The sequence below is a fragment of the Gadus macrocephalus genome, chromosome 12 (genome assembly GCF_031168955.1).
Source record: "Gadus macrocephalus chromosome 12, ASM3116895v1".
Taxonomy (NCBI): Eukaryota; Metazoa; Chordata; class Actinopteri; order Gadiformes; family Gadidae; genus Gadus; species Gadus macrocephalus.
Window position 1 is genome coordinate 1,723,905 of NC_082393.1, and position 14,220 is coordinate 1,738,124.

General features: G+C 53.0%; 1 protein-coding gene across 4 annotated transcripts in view; it reads left to right on the top strand.

The window, feature by feature from the left end:
• The window catches only part of cep63 (centrosomal protein 63), a 7,306-nt gene extending 5,758 nt beyond the window's left edge, over nt 1-1,548 (top strand). For 3 of the 4 annotated variants that reach the window (XM_060067246.1, XM_060067248.1, XM_060067249.1), the window contains exons 9-10: nt 872-1,044; nt 1,164-1,548. In XM_060067246.1, coding sequence (XP_059923229.1) covers nt 872-1,044; nt 1,164-1,533 — 543 coding nt within the window. In that variant the 3' untranslated portion in view covers nt 1,534-1,548. The remainder of the gene's footprint in view (nt 1-871; nt 1,045-1,163) is intronic. The other variant, XM_060067247.1, reaches the window with a different exon arrangement.
• The last annotated feature ends 12,672 nt before the right edge of the window (nt 1,549-14,220 follow it).

Here is a 14,220-nt window from a genome sequence, read left to right on the forward strand (position 1 = left end):
TGCTCCTTAATGACCTGTCTCTGTACTGTCTAACCCCTACCTGCTCCTTAATGACCTGTCTCTGTACTGTCTAACCCCTACCTGCTCCTTAATGACCTGTCTCTGCACTGTCTAACCCCTACCTGCTCCTTAATGACCTGTCTCTGTACTGTCTAACCCCTGCCTGCTCCTTAATGACATGTCTCTGTACGGTCTAACCCCTACCTGCTCCTTAATGACCTGTCTCTGTACTGTCTAACCCCTACCTGCTCCTTAATGACCTGTCTCTGTACTGTCTAACCCCTACCTGCTCCTTAATGACCTGTCTCTGTACTGTCTAACCCCTACCTGCTCCTTAATGACCTGTCTCTGTACTGTCTAACCCCTACCTGCTCCTTAATGACCTGTCTCTGTACTGTCTACCCCCTACCTGCTCCTTAATGACCTGTCTCTGTACTGTCTAACCCCTACCTGCTCCTTAATGACCTGTCTCTGTACTGTTTAACCCCTACCTGCTCCTTAATGACCTGTCTCTGTACTGTCTAACCCCTACCTGCTCCTTAATGACCTGTCTCTGTACTGTCTAACCCCTACCTGCTCCTTAATGACCTGTCTCTGTATTGTCTAACCCCTACCTGCTCCTTAATGACCTGTCTCTGTACTGTCTAACCCCTACCTGCTCCTTAATGACCTGTCTCTGTACTGTCTAACCCCTACCTGCTCCTTAATGACCTGTCTCTGTACTGTCTACCCCCTGCCTGCTCCTTAATGACATGCAGCTAACATTAGGTAAAACTCTGAAGATAGACGTGCCTGCTAGATGCTAAGCGGAGCCCTCCCAGATCATTGACTGTGTATCTCTGTGACCCTTGGTTGACCCTGCTGTCTCCAGAGAGGGTCTGCATGTCGGGGGTCCGACAGGGAGCGGGGGGTGACGTCGCTGAGCAGTCTGGAGCGGGAAAACCGGCAGCTCAGACAGGAAGTGAACCAGATGAGGTCCCGCCTCCAGGAGAGAACTCCGCCTCCCCCGGCTAAGGGCGGCCAATCACAGTCCACGTGGCTCGGGTACGTCGGAGACCAACAACCAAACGTCAAACCAGATGAACGATCGTGACATACCGACAATGACCAGAGCGATGTCCATGATGTGTGTATCACCAGCGTGTTGTTGGTTTGACCCCCAGCAGTGGAGGCGGCGCGGGCAGGGAGGAGGAGGAGGAGGGGGTGCAGGCGATGAAGGCCAAGCAGCAGTCGACCCCCCCGCCCTACGGGGAGGGGCTCCACAGAGTCCCGGTCCCTCCAGACCTCCTCTCCCCCGGGTCCCATCAGCCCCACCGCGTCCCTGCGCCTCCCTCCTCCTCCCCCTCCCCCTCCCCCTCCTCCTCCTCCTCCCCCTCCTCATGGCGGGGGAGGAGGGTGAGGACGGGTCGGGAGGAGGGGGTCGCCGGGGGGAGGTACTCCTCCAGCTCCGAGGAGGTGCTGCCGGACCCCCTGGGGGGCGAAGACGAGGAGACGGTGAGTTCTGCTCCTAACTCTTCGGCGCAACGTGTTTGAGCCCTTTTCCTTTTCCCTTCGTCTCTGCTTACGCTACGTTAACGACATCGCTAACACGTGGCTATGCTAACATCCAGCTCCTTTTAAAGCAGCTGCGGTTAAATGGAACTTCATTGATGGCAGGCGGGTAGTTCTGCTAACCTGTTAGCAGAACTACTAGCATGCTATTTTGCTAGCATGTAGCTCTGCTAACATGGAGCCCTGCTAACATGCTAATCTGTTAACATGCCGCTCTGCTTACATGTTGCTCTGCTAACATGGAGCCCTGCTAACATGCTAATTTTTCAACAAGCTGCTCTGCTAACATGTAGCCCTGCTAGCACGTAGCTCTGCTATCATGCTGCTCTCCCGACATGCTACTCTTCTAACCTGTATTTCTGCTTATATGCTACTCTGCTAGCATGCTAATCTGCTAGCATGCTGCTCTGCTAACATGCTGCTCTGTTAGCATGCTGCTGTCTTCCATGCCCGTCGTGTCCTCATCCTCTGGCTCCGCCCCCAGGAGCTGGCGGCGGCGGAGGGCGTGGTCGCCCGCTTCCTGGAGGGCGAGACGCTGCGGTCGGAGGAGCTGCTGCTGCGGCTGGAGACCCACGTCCAGGGGCTGAGGGAGGACCACGCCCGCACCGCCCGCAGGTACCAGCCCGCCCCCACCTCATCCCGCACCTCCACCCTGACATCCAGCCCGCCCTGACCTCCACCCTGACCTCCAGCCCGCCCTGACCTCCAGCCCGCCCTGACCTCCACCCGGACCTCCACCCTGACCTCCACCCTGACCTCCACCCTGACCTCCAGCCCGCCCTGACCTCCAGCCTGACCTCCAGCCTGACCTCCACCCGGACCTCCGCCCTGACCTCCAGCCCGCCCTGACCTCCAGCCTGACCTCCGCCCTGACCTCCGCCCTGACCTCCACCCTGACCTCCACCCTGACCTCCAGCCTGACCTCCACCCGGACCTCCACCCTGACCTCCACCCTGACCTCCAGCCCGCCCTGACCTCCGCCCTGACCTCCGCCCTGACCTCCGCCCTGACCTCCACCCTGACCTCCACCCTGACTTCAGCCCGCCCTGACCTCCACCCTGACCTCCACCCTGACCTCCACCCTGACCTCCGCCCTGACCTCCACCCTGACCCCCAGCGGTCAGAGGTCACCCGGTAAGACCCCAGGGGGTGGGGCGGACTCTGTCATCAGTGATCCCGGAGAGACTCTGGGGAGCCAGACGATCACCAACCATGGGCCTGATTCACCAAGCAGCCATCTTGTTTCTAAACTGAATGTGGATCCAAGATGGCCTCAGAGGTGAATAAGGCCCGTAAAGAGTCTGATGGGGGCGGTGAACTGATCAGTGTGGGGGTGGCAGAGGAAGACGAGTTCCCTGGTTGCTACAGACTGACGAGTGATGTCACAGCCCGGCCGTCCTTCATTATCTCACGCCGCCAACTCGGACACAAACTGAACCTGTAACGAACCACAGCTTGGTTACTGCTGTTACCATGCCGATGAGAGCTGCGATATCGTGGTGATATCCGCTCTGGTGACGAGAGCTCCGTAACCATGGTGACGAGAGCTCCGTCAACATGGCGGTATCTGCTCCGTCACCCTCGGTGATCGGAGCCGAGTTACGCGCCGACGTAGCGAACGTCGGAGGCCATGCGCTGGCGGTCCAGACGGTTTGGTCTGTGGGGGGTCTGTCTGTCTGGAGGGGGTCCTGCCCCCCCCCAGACAGACAGACCCCCGGTAGACCCCCTGCTCTCTGACCACAGCGCTCCAACGGAGGGAATATCAGACCCCCCCTATCTGTCTCCCAGCGGGACAACGCTCCAGGATGTATCAACCACGGGATGAACTCCAGGAATACTGGAGGCGGGGGGGGGGGGGATATCATCATTGTGTTTTTATACTTTTGAACACCGTTTAATGTCAGGATGTCCAATAAAGATGTTCCCTAGTGACATTTTGTCTCTTTTGAAATGTGTTTCTCTCATTTTTCTCTTTAAGTTACGCTCTCTCCTTGTTGTTTGTTTATCATCTTCCTCAAAAAACATGTCTTCCAAGACATTCCTCTCCCTCCCTCCCTCCCTCCCTCCCTCCCCCCCCCTCTCCCTCCCCCTCTCCCTCCCTCCTCTCATCTGGTGGCCGTCCCTTGGGGGCCAGGCTACGGAACAGTACTGGTGTTGATCTGAGTCCCCGGGGGCGTTTCTTATTTAAGGACCGCTGTCGTAAGGCGGTGCCGTGCTCCTCGTTAACGATCCTCTGCTGTTTAATTAGTCCCACCGCGGTTTTACAACATTTCCGCTCTTTATGAATAGAAACGACAAAGGTTGTTCTTAAAAGCACAACATCCTTCACAGAGTGAAGTTGTCTTTACAATTATTATTTTTAATTGTGAAAGAGGGCAAATTAACTTTTAACGGGCAATATGCTGCCGGAACAGCGACAAGAATGGACCATTGTGTAGTAAGAATCGAACCCTTTCCTCCCAGCAGAGGGCGCTGTTCCACCGATGGGCGACGAAAGTAGACAACGCGTCTATTGTTTTCCGTGGCACGCTGGATCGGTTGAATTGGCCTACTTAAATTGACTGTTTCGATTGATCATTTGACCTTGTGCGCTTTGCGTTTGTTAAGCTAATAATCTTTCGCAAATTGTTATTACGGTATTTAATTATGGTAATATATTTCCTTCTATTCAAATAGATTTCCTTACAAATAATTTCCGCTTACCAATAGCGTTGGAAATATGCAGCAAATGCTTACAAAAGCTTGGACCCAGTGAAATTGGCTGTGCAGAACATGAGAACCGTAAGAAACTGGTCGTAAAGGTTTATTTGCCACTCAACTAAAGCATGATTGTGCCTCACCATGTCTGGTATTTAGTGAAACATTCGTCTGCCATCACTAGAAATGCTCAGTATTCCAGTCATCCTACTTTTCTTTACTCTGGGAATTCCAGCGCCCAGCCTCTGGAGCTCTGCAGCTGACACTCAGAGTCACTCCGCTGACGTCAAGAGCTCTGTGGAAAATACCTCACCTAGTGTCCAGCGTCCTGGGGGAATGTGCTGGGTAGGGACTGGACTGGGTGGGGTTGGGGGGGGGGTCTGGGGGACGATTGGACCCGGGCTCAGAACGGGGTCCTGGAGGCGTCTGGTTGAGATGCGCACCCCAGATGAGGGGAGCTCTGACGAGGTTAAGCTCACCGGCCTCTTTGAGCGCCCTGTCGGCGAACGGTATTCGTTTCGGTGACTCCAGGATGATGGGTTCTGGGTTTGATTCCCAATGCCCTACCTGTGGTTCGCCCTAAAGCCAGATGCCCGGCCCTCACCCCTACCTGCTCTTGAGCGACCTGGATCTGTCTCTCTCCCTGGACAAAGCGTGATAAATGACTGAATAGTAAATATCACGCTGCTGATAGTAAATCCTTCCATCTTGGCGCGTGCGTCTGTGTGTGCATGAGTTATGTGGCATGAGCTATGTGGCCAGATATGATGTAACGGCGGTCTCCCAGCCAGTGTCTCCATCATGGAACCACATCTGCTTGCGGGTCCAGCGTGGAGAGGGAGTGACACCTCCTCACATATTGTCCCACTTATCCTCCATCTTTCCTCACATTCCTCACTTGGCAAGATGGCCGCCGTCTTCTCCTGTCCGTGAGGCTATATCGGTCCCGCTGCATCCGACCGATCGGTTGTAGTTTCCTCCTCCACCTTTGTGTGTTTGTGTGCTGAGCTCTGGTATCTTCTGCACCATGTGACCTTCTGGGGTCTCCGGGCTAGACTGTGGAGGAGAACCCTGTGTGAGGCTCAGGGGGATTGTGGGAGTTGTAGTCGTAGATGGTAGGTCTTGGGTAGGCCTCTCGATGCTCTGATCAGTGGATCGCCTCTGTGGCCTACCCTTACCCCCATGTGTGTTTCAAAACATCCCAGAACGTTGACTTTAATCTCCCGCAAACAATTGTCGACTTTGTTGGGCTGTTGCTCATTGCTTTGCTTGACATTCCATGACCTAAAATCACGATAAGAAGCCGTGATAAAACCATGATAAAACTTGCATTCTGGAGGGAATGTTGTGGGTGGAGGGAGCAGAAAGTATGCACACTTGCCTGAAGAAAAGGTGGGGTGGGGTGGGGTGGGGGGGAACAAGGGCTTATCGTGTGATCAGCTGCTTTCTCTGGGGTTGAAACAATTCAATAATTAGGTCAGAAGTGTTGCAGCTTCCTCTCGGTGTGCAGCAGCCTGCCGTAGACCGGCTGCATCCCTCCACTGTGTTTCTGTTCCCTCCAGGGCGATGTGCCGCTCGCCACCCAGCGGGCCGGGGCTCCTCGATGGGGAGCGATAAGTCGCGTGTTCGAATCCAGCGGCCGACTTCCTTAACGAGATATGAGGCCGGAGCGTCTTTTTCCCACGATTGTTGCAGCCTGCACGCATTCTTCCTCAGGCATTCCAGCGCAGGGCCTCACGGGGCACGCCTGGCGGGCGCACGCCCCGCCCCCTGCTCCGCCGTTAACCCCTCCGAGGCCCCCGTCCTGCCGGGCAGAGCACAGGACGCATGAATCACCAGGAGCTCTGGGGGGCTTCCTGCCGGGAGGGGAGACAGTGGGGTGGCAGATGAGCGTTCACTGAGCAATTGGATCAGAGAGTGAGGTCTCCACACACCAAGGGGGACGAGAGCTGGTTATGTTGAGTTAGTTGCAAGTGTGAGATGGGGGGTGAGATGGATGTGAAGGTCAAGGTACGGACGAGCAGAGTAAAAGTCTTCCATCTCAAGAAAGGTTCAGGAACCTCTTTCTGAGTCATGCGGTCTTTGGCTCGTTGTTCTCGGATGCAAACAGGCGTCTGTACCTTTACTGACACGGAAGCGGGGGACTATCTGTCCTACCGCCGACGTACAACACACGGCACTCCCTCGGCAGAGTGTAGGGCCTTCTTGGGGCCAGGCTGCTCCTCCCAAAACAAGCAGGAATGCTAAACCCGGCAGGTTGCTGGTCTGCATAGCGGAGTTCAGCTAAGGCGTCACATGCACCGACTGCCTGCTTCAAACCTGAGAGACCCACCTTGGCTCAGGATCTGTCAGAGAGCTGTTGTTGTGTTTGCTCAGGGTGTTTGCTAAAGGATGGAACAGAACCAGCAACCCTTCTTTAGGTCCTGCCGACGACTGATGTGTCTTGACATTTATTTGCCTCTGCCATAACCTGGAATTCCGGAACGCCGATCGAGTTGAGGGTAAACAGAGCGACTGTCCGGCGCCCTCATTCCTAAGATATTCCAGAGTCGGGGAAATTAGGGCGTTTAATTTGCAGCTCCGCGAGGAATGCTTTGATGCGAGGGGGTCGACCCTGCGTTATGTAAAAAGTGTTTTGGAACAGATCCCTGTTCATTCACAGCTAATGGCCGTCCATGTTGAAGCCCTCTGGTAATTAGTTCGGAGCTGCCCTGTGACCACAAACATCCTGGGCCAACACCCCCCCCCCACTCCCACCCTAGTGACCCCTGACCCCCCCTCCACCATCTGCCCCCTGCCCACTTCCTCTCCACAGGTCTTGGCATGATCAGCTGTTACGCAACAATATAAAGGGGATCTATACAAGAACCCGCGTGCTGCTGTTTTTCTTTTTCAGAAAAACTCAATATTAAGATCCAAACTCCGGTGGAACGGGCCGAATAAGGCCATTGTGCTAAACCACTCTGCCCGGCGATATCGCCGCCTCAGTCGGTCCCCTCTAATCCCGTAGTTAGTTGATATGAAGCGTGTGGGGGCTGCAGGGTTTCCTTCTGTGTTGTGCTTCATACATTCACGTTTACATTCAGGGCGTTTAGCAGACGCTTTTATCCAAAGCGACTTACAATAAGTACATTTGTCAGAAGAAAGAGAAACAACAATATATCTCTGTTGGTATAGTAAGGATGTTCATAGAAACAAGTGCCAAGCACTAACAATCACTAGGTTAACCCATTCCCCGTATACAACAGAGATAGCTAGGATAATACGCTACACAATGCTACTATTTTTAAGTGCAAGGACGCACAACATAGTTATAATTGATCGAATGTATTCAGCGCTTTTCTAGACACTCAAAGGTGCTTTTACAGTGAAGGGGGGGACCTCACTCACCACCACCAGTGTGTAGCACCCACTTGGGTGATGCACGGCGGCCAATCGGCGCTAGAAAGCTCACCACACACCAGCTTGAGGTGGAGAGTGAGGGAATGAATGAGTCAGCCAAATATACAGGAGGACGATCAGGGGGCCAGATTGAATGAGCCTGGTCGGGCAGTTTTAGCCAGGACAAAGTCAACGTGTGTGAGGGGTGTTGGGAGGTGAGGGGGGGAGGCTACGCAGAGTCGAGGTGAACTCCGAAACAAGTGAGTCTGGAGTCTTTTGCGGAAGCTGGTGAGCGATTCGTCTCGCGCGTCGACCGAACGCTAACAGGAAAGGAGAGTGAAGGGCCGCAGCTTCCTGGGTCCCGCTGACGGAGAACTGGGAGGACTGGGAGAACGTGGAGTTTACATTCCTGCTTCGGGCCTGACGTCCACCAGCCTGCGTCACGCTCATTGTTCCCCCCCCGACCCCCCCCCCCCCCCCCCCCCCCCCCCCCCCCTCCCTCAGGATCGAGGCCGATTCTGGGCCCTCGTAGTCTGAATAGGGCGGCAGTAGCTCAGGAGGTAGAGCGGGTTGGCTGGGAACCTGAAGGTTGCTGGTTCGATCCCCGGCTCCTCGAGGTTGCGTCGAGGTCTTCTTGAGCAAGGCACCTCACCCTGACTGCTCCAGTTGGAGCTGGCTGTCGCCGTCGTCGGTGTGTGAATGTGTGCAGGAATGGGTGAATGTGAGGCGATATCGTAAAGCACTTTGAGCCGCCACTGGTTAGAAAAGCGCGGTATGAATGCAGTCCGTTTACATTTAGTCCAGGTCGGAGTGGACTGGACCGCGACTCCAAAGAGCCGTGCAGACCCTGGGGAGGGAACCCATTCAGATGGGACTCAAACACTACCGCTACGCAGCCTCTGAACCCACAAAAGTATAAGATAGAGATATTTAATGGTACATCATAGATTTAAAAAAGTATTGAACAGGCACTTAATGTAAGCACTTAATGAACGTTCTTGCACTTAAAAATAGTACTTAGCATCGTGTAGCATCTTACCCGAGCTATCTTTCTTGTGTACGGGGAATGGCTTAACCTAGTGATTGTAAGTGCGTGCCACTTGGTTCTATGAACGTCCTTACTGGACCGACAGCGATATATTGCTGTTTGTCTTTCTTCTGACAAATGTACTTCTCTGGGCTGTTGTCATACCGGGGCTGTTGCTGCTCTGGGCACCGTGTATACTCGTCTGAGTGGGGTAAGGTCAGCCCGGAGGTGCTGCAGATGAACCCATCAGTCAACAGTCGTCGTCCGCTATCTGCAGACGTCCTGTCAGCTCGTCCGACGCGGATATTTCCTCATCACTGGAGGACCTGAGATACCCAGATACATAGTCGGCTCTGGATCAATATGCTGAACGAAGCTGTTCTGCTGAGAGCTCACACTCCTAAAGGAGACGCTTTTATCCAATGCGAGTACATTTAGTTTACAATTGCATTAACAATTGCTAGGTAAACCCATTCCCCGTACACCACAAAGATAGCTAGGATAAGATGCTACACAATGCTAAGTACTACTTTTAAGTATTACGACGGGGAACATAGAATAAGTGTGTAAATTAAGCGGCACGTACAACATGCAATAATATAGATGTGTATTCTAGTATTTTGTGTTTCCTGTTAGGACACACTGAACTCCGTATTTCTGTGTGTGTCAGGCTAGGCGCCTTGGTGGTGACATCCATCATTGGAGGAAGTTGTGAAAGAGGAAGTGGTGAACATATAGTTGTCACTGTGCGTCCGTTTTCTAAGCATTCAGCGCCCAAACCACGTTTGGGAAATATGCTGACAAACTGCCGACCTTGATTGAGTAATTATCTGACTAGATCTGGGATGACACACTCAGTTCGGACCCCTGTTGGATGCTTTGCGTTGTACAAGTTACAAATGTGCGCATTTTCAAATAATGTTTTGTTTGTTTGTATGTTGTACGTCCTTGCTCTTAAATACAGTGCTTAGCATTGTGTTCTATCTTATCCTAGCTATCTTTGTATGAACATCCTTACATCGACAGCAATATAGTGTTGTTTCTCTTTCTTCGGACATATGTAGGACTATTTGTAAACCGCTTTGGATAAAAGCATCTGCTAAATACCCTAAATGTAAATGTTAAATATCCAATTTTAATATTTCAAAGAGAACAAATGGTTGTTAAAGCCTTTTTAAATTTCAGTTTTTTCTTTGTGGAATTTCAACAGACCCCAACGACCGCCATGTGAGCGCCCCAGCCATGTGACTGGACGCTCAGCGTTTAGCTCTCGGCCCGCTTCCTGTTATCTCCTGTCCAGCCAGGCTTTGGTCCTTTGCATCCCGCCGCCTTAATGACTTGATCACACAGGCCGTAAAGCGCCCCGCGTGATGGAGGATCACAGAGGAGATCGTCGTCACCTGTGGTCGTTACTCGTTGTCACCCGCCGTAAATCTCCCCGCTCAGCAGGAATGCTTTAAAGTGTTTATTTTGGAGAAAACGGAGCCGACAGGTTCAACATTAACTGTTTACCCGCCCTTTAGCAAAAAGTACAAGTCGTCTCTTTCAAAACGTGCCTCTGTTCTTTTTTTTTTTTTTTTTTTTTTACACACTCACAAGAGAGAGGAGAACGATGCGCATTCAGCCTGACGGTGGAGGGGGTCCGGCGCCGGAGAGGGAGCTGTAGAGACTGAAGAGAGGCGTCAAGAATGTTTGGTATTTTTTACCCAAACACGGCGGCTGGGGCTGTGGGAGGATATTTATAGGGGCCGGGCGGGAGCGAGGTATGGCCTCTGCTATCACAGGCCTTTTCCGCTCAATCAGAGGCCTTTATGGGCGCTGTGTGTGAGCGCCCATCCTGATGAGAAAGTGGAGCACTCACTCACAGGACGGGCCGGGGTTCAACAGGATACGGCATGGAGGGTGGACCGAGTCACGGACTAATACACACGTGAAGCGCACATGTTAAAGCGTCATTTGAAAGATACTTGGGTTTCTTTTTGAAAGTGTTCTACTTTTCCCTAGTTTCGGTAAGGCCCTTTGATATTTGACATGGGTGCTGCATTCATTCGTGTTCTGGTGCGGTCCTCAGGAGAGCTTATAGCTATGCTAGTTTAAAACTCCCTACAAATATCAACAATGTTTCGTTCCATTGATGCCAGGATTGGTTATTGAAGATGATTGAATGTTCTCCCAGATCGGAGCAGAAGTGGCCTGGGGCGGTCTGGCACCTTAGGGGGTTGCTGGTTCAATTCTTCATCCTTGACTCCGGGGTCTGAGTGCCCCTTGAGCAAGAACTCGACCACACCGGTGTGACCCCTTTGTGCGGTTCTTTGTGCGGTTCTTTGTGCGGTTCCTTGGTTCTGCGTGGTCAGGTGTCTGACTGGGACCTGCCGCCGGCTCCACGGGGGTAAGTGCTCTGGACAGGACTCATAGCTGGTGTCCCCCAGTTACCCCCTATCTCTGGTCTGAGAGGGTCTTTAGTGAGTCAGGACCTGGTCGTCAGCGCTATCAGTGGTCTGCAGCCCCCCCCCCCCCCCCTCCCTCTCCCAGCATCACATTAACCCCCCCCCCCCCTCCCCCTTTAAGCACCATATGTTGGGGCCGGGAATCATGCAAATGACAGCAGTGCTTCCTTAGTGGGGGCCAGGGGCCGGGTGGGGGTGGGGATGGGGGTGGGGGACTTCCTCATTCCTGACGGTGCCCCCCAGCCCCCCGCCCCCCAGCCCCCTGTCTCCCGGGCTCTGTTAAAGCCCGGTCCAGCCTCCATCTGGAGCCTCTGGTTCCCATCGTATTGTTGTGTTTCCTCCACCCCGATTCATCCGGGACGCGCCCCCCCCTGGTTCAGAGACAACATGTTTATACTGACTGCTCTTTGTCTGGTTATTGGTATATCTTACACATGTTTTTACTGACTGCTCTTTCTCTGGGTTATTTTAGATCTTAAAACATGGTTTTACTGACTGTTCTTTCTCTTGGTTATTTTAGATCTTTAAACATGGTTTTACTGACTGCTGTTTTATAGCTAAAACAGAGTATATGCTGACATGAGTTAGACAGAAATGGATATACAATAAATACTAATATATCTGTTGCAGCCTTTTGCCTTTTCTTGGTCTCAGCCTTTCCCCTCTTAATGTGTGTTAACATCCTGTACCTGTTCTGTGGAGATCTGTTTAATGTTCCGAGCGTCTGCTCTGTGGCTTCTGTTTAATGTTCTGATGGTTTGCTCTGTGGATCTCTGAGTTCTAGCACCTATCTCCGGTCTCTCTCTCCAGGTCTCTGGTCTCTCTCTCCAGGTCTCTGGTCTCTCTCTCCAGGTCTCTGGTCTCTCTCTCCAGGTCTACTGTCTCTCTCCCCAGGTCCACGGTCTCTCTGCCCAGGTCTACGATCTCTCTCCCCAGGTGTACAGTCTCTCCCCGGGTCTACGGTCTCTCCCCGGGTCCACAGTCTCTCTCCAGGTCTCTGGGGGTTTTAGGGAGCAGGATGTGGTCTCTCTTGATCTCTGGGGGTTTTAGGGAGCAGGATGTGGTCTCTCTTGGTCTCTGGGGGTTTAGGGTGCAGTATGTGGTCTCTCTTGGTCTCTGGGGGTTTTAGGGTGCAGTATGTGGTCTCTCTTGGTCTCTGGGGATTTTAGGGTGCAGGATGTGGTCTCTCTTGGTCTCTGGGGGTTTAGGGTGCAGTATGTGGTCTCTCTTGGTCTCTGGGGGTTTAGGGTGCAGTATGTGGTCTCTCTTGGTCTCTGGGGATTTTAGGGTGCAGGATGTGGTCTCCTGGGGGCTGGAGCCTTTGAGGCTGAGCGTCTACACTTGACTTCAGTCAACTTGACATTCGGAGAGGGCGACGGAGGGCCCTTCCTCTTTTACGAACACTTCAAACGGTTTCTCGATGGCAGGACGGAAGGCTTGGGTCGTACTTCACGTCACAGTTTACCACCACCTCCCCCTGCTGCCCTTAAATCACTACGAGACAGAGTCCTAACTGCCACACGATCTTATTACAGGCACAAACATTATTAAGATCCCCTTCAAACACACGCAGGATCTGTAAAGTACTGTACATTAATGATGGTGATTTAAAGGCAAGGTTGCTCTCATATATTGTTGTTCCCGATATAGGTGTCTTTGCTTAACAAACTCTTAACTATCTCTGTTCACAATCTGCAAACACCTTTAAAAGAAACCTTAAAACATCCTATGTAGCTCAGTGTTCTGTCAATCTATTTTATTAATTTATTTTAATTTGTTTTCATTGTATTGTTAAGCACCTTGTATTGCAATTTTGCACGAAAGGCGCTATATGCATAAAGTATGATTTGATTTAACTAATTTTGGAGACGGTATAATCCATCTAGATTTTCTTTCTAAATAATGAGTCTCAGAGCGACAGTCTGGAAGGCACGTCAGAAGTAAGTGCCGTCCAGACTTTGGTGTACGAAAGCCAACAGGAATTGACCTCAGAAGGTCCAAAGTAACGTCCGTAATTTTAGAAAGGAATGTGACAGTTGGCTGAGTCCACTCTGCGCTGGCTCCGCCCACAGGAAGTGGAGCACAATGGAGGCGAACCACCACAGACAAAAGTCAGGCTGCAGGAGCCAGCGTTGGGGAGGGACGGCTCTGCCTCCGTCCAGGCTGTCTGACACCCACGGCTTCACCTCCTCCACCTCCTCCACCACCAGCACATCCACCATGTCCTACTTACACCCTCTCCGCCTCCAGCAACACCACCACCTCCACCACCAGTACATCCACCAACTCCACCCTCCGCCACCACCACCACCACCACCACCACCTGCTCGGAATCCTACACCTCTACCAGCCCCACCCCCTCCCAGCACCACAGCCAGCGCCCCCGACACCTACACCTCTACCACCACCCCTAGCTCCTCCTACAACACCATCACCCCTTCTACCTCCGCGATCATCTCCATCACCCACTACACCACCCCTTCCACCACCACCTCCACTGCCGTCACCCCCTCTCCCCGACCAACCCCTCCTCCCCACCCCCAGCCTGTCCACCAGCAGAAGGGCTGAGTGGAGGGGGTGGAGGTGGTGGTGTCTCCCCTCCACCTGCCTGGGGTGGTTTCCGGGTCACCCAGCTCCCTGCCGTCCATCTCCTCTCCTGGCTGATGGATGTCCTCCTCCTCCTCCTCTTATCAGAGCCGTCGCACTGATCTCCCGGCCAGCTGTCCTCCCCTCAGCCTGGCAGGGCTGGTGGGGGAGATAGAGGGGGAGAGAGGGTGGAGGAGAGAGAGAGAGAGAGAGAGAGAGAGAGGGGGGAGGGGTTGGAGGGTGGTGACGGAGAGAGGGTGGGGGATGAGGAATGGTGTGGTGGGAGAGAGTTGTTAGTGGTGTGAGAGGGTGGTGGTGGTGGAGGAGAGAAGAGGGTGGAGGTCCTTGCTCGGACTATGAATCGTATCTCTGTGGGTGGAGCACGTCATCGTGTTTGTGTGGGATGAGTGGGACGAATAAAGTTGTATCCTTTCGTATGTTAGAGCTCATTAATTAGTGATGTCGCTCCAGTCTGTTCCACTTCCTGCTGCTCCTCATGTCACTCCCAAGACACACTTAGTGGCGCTGGAT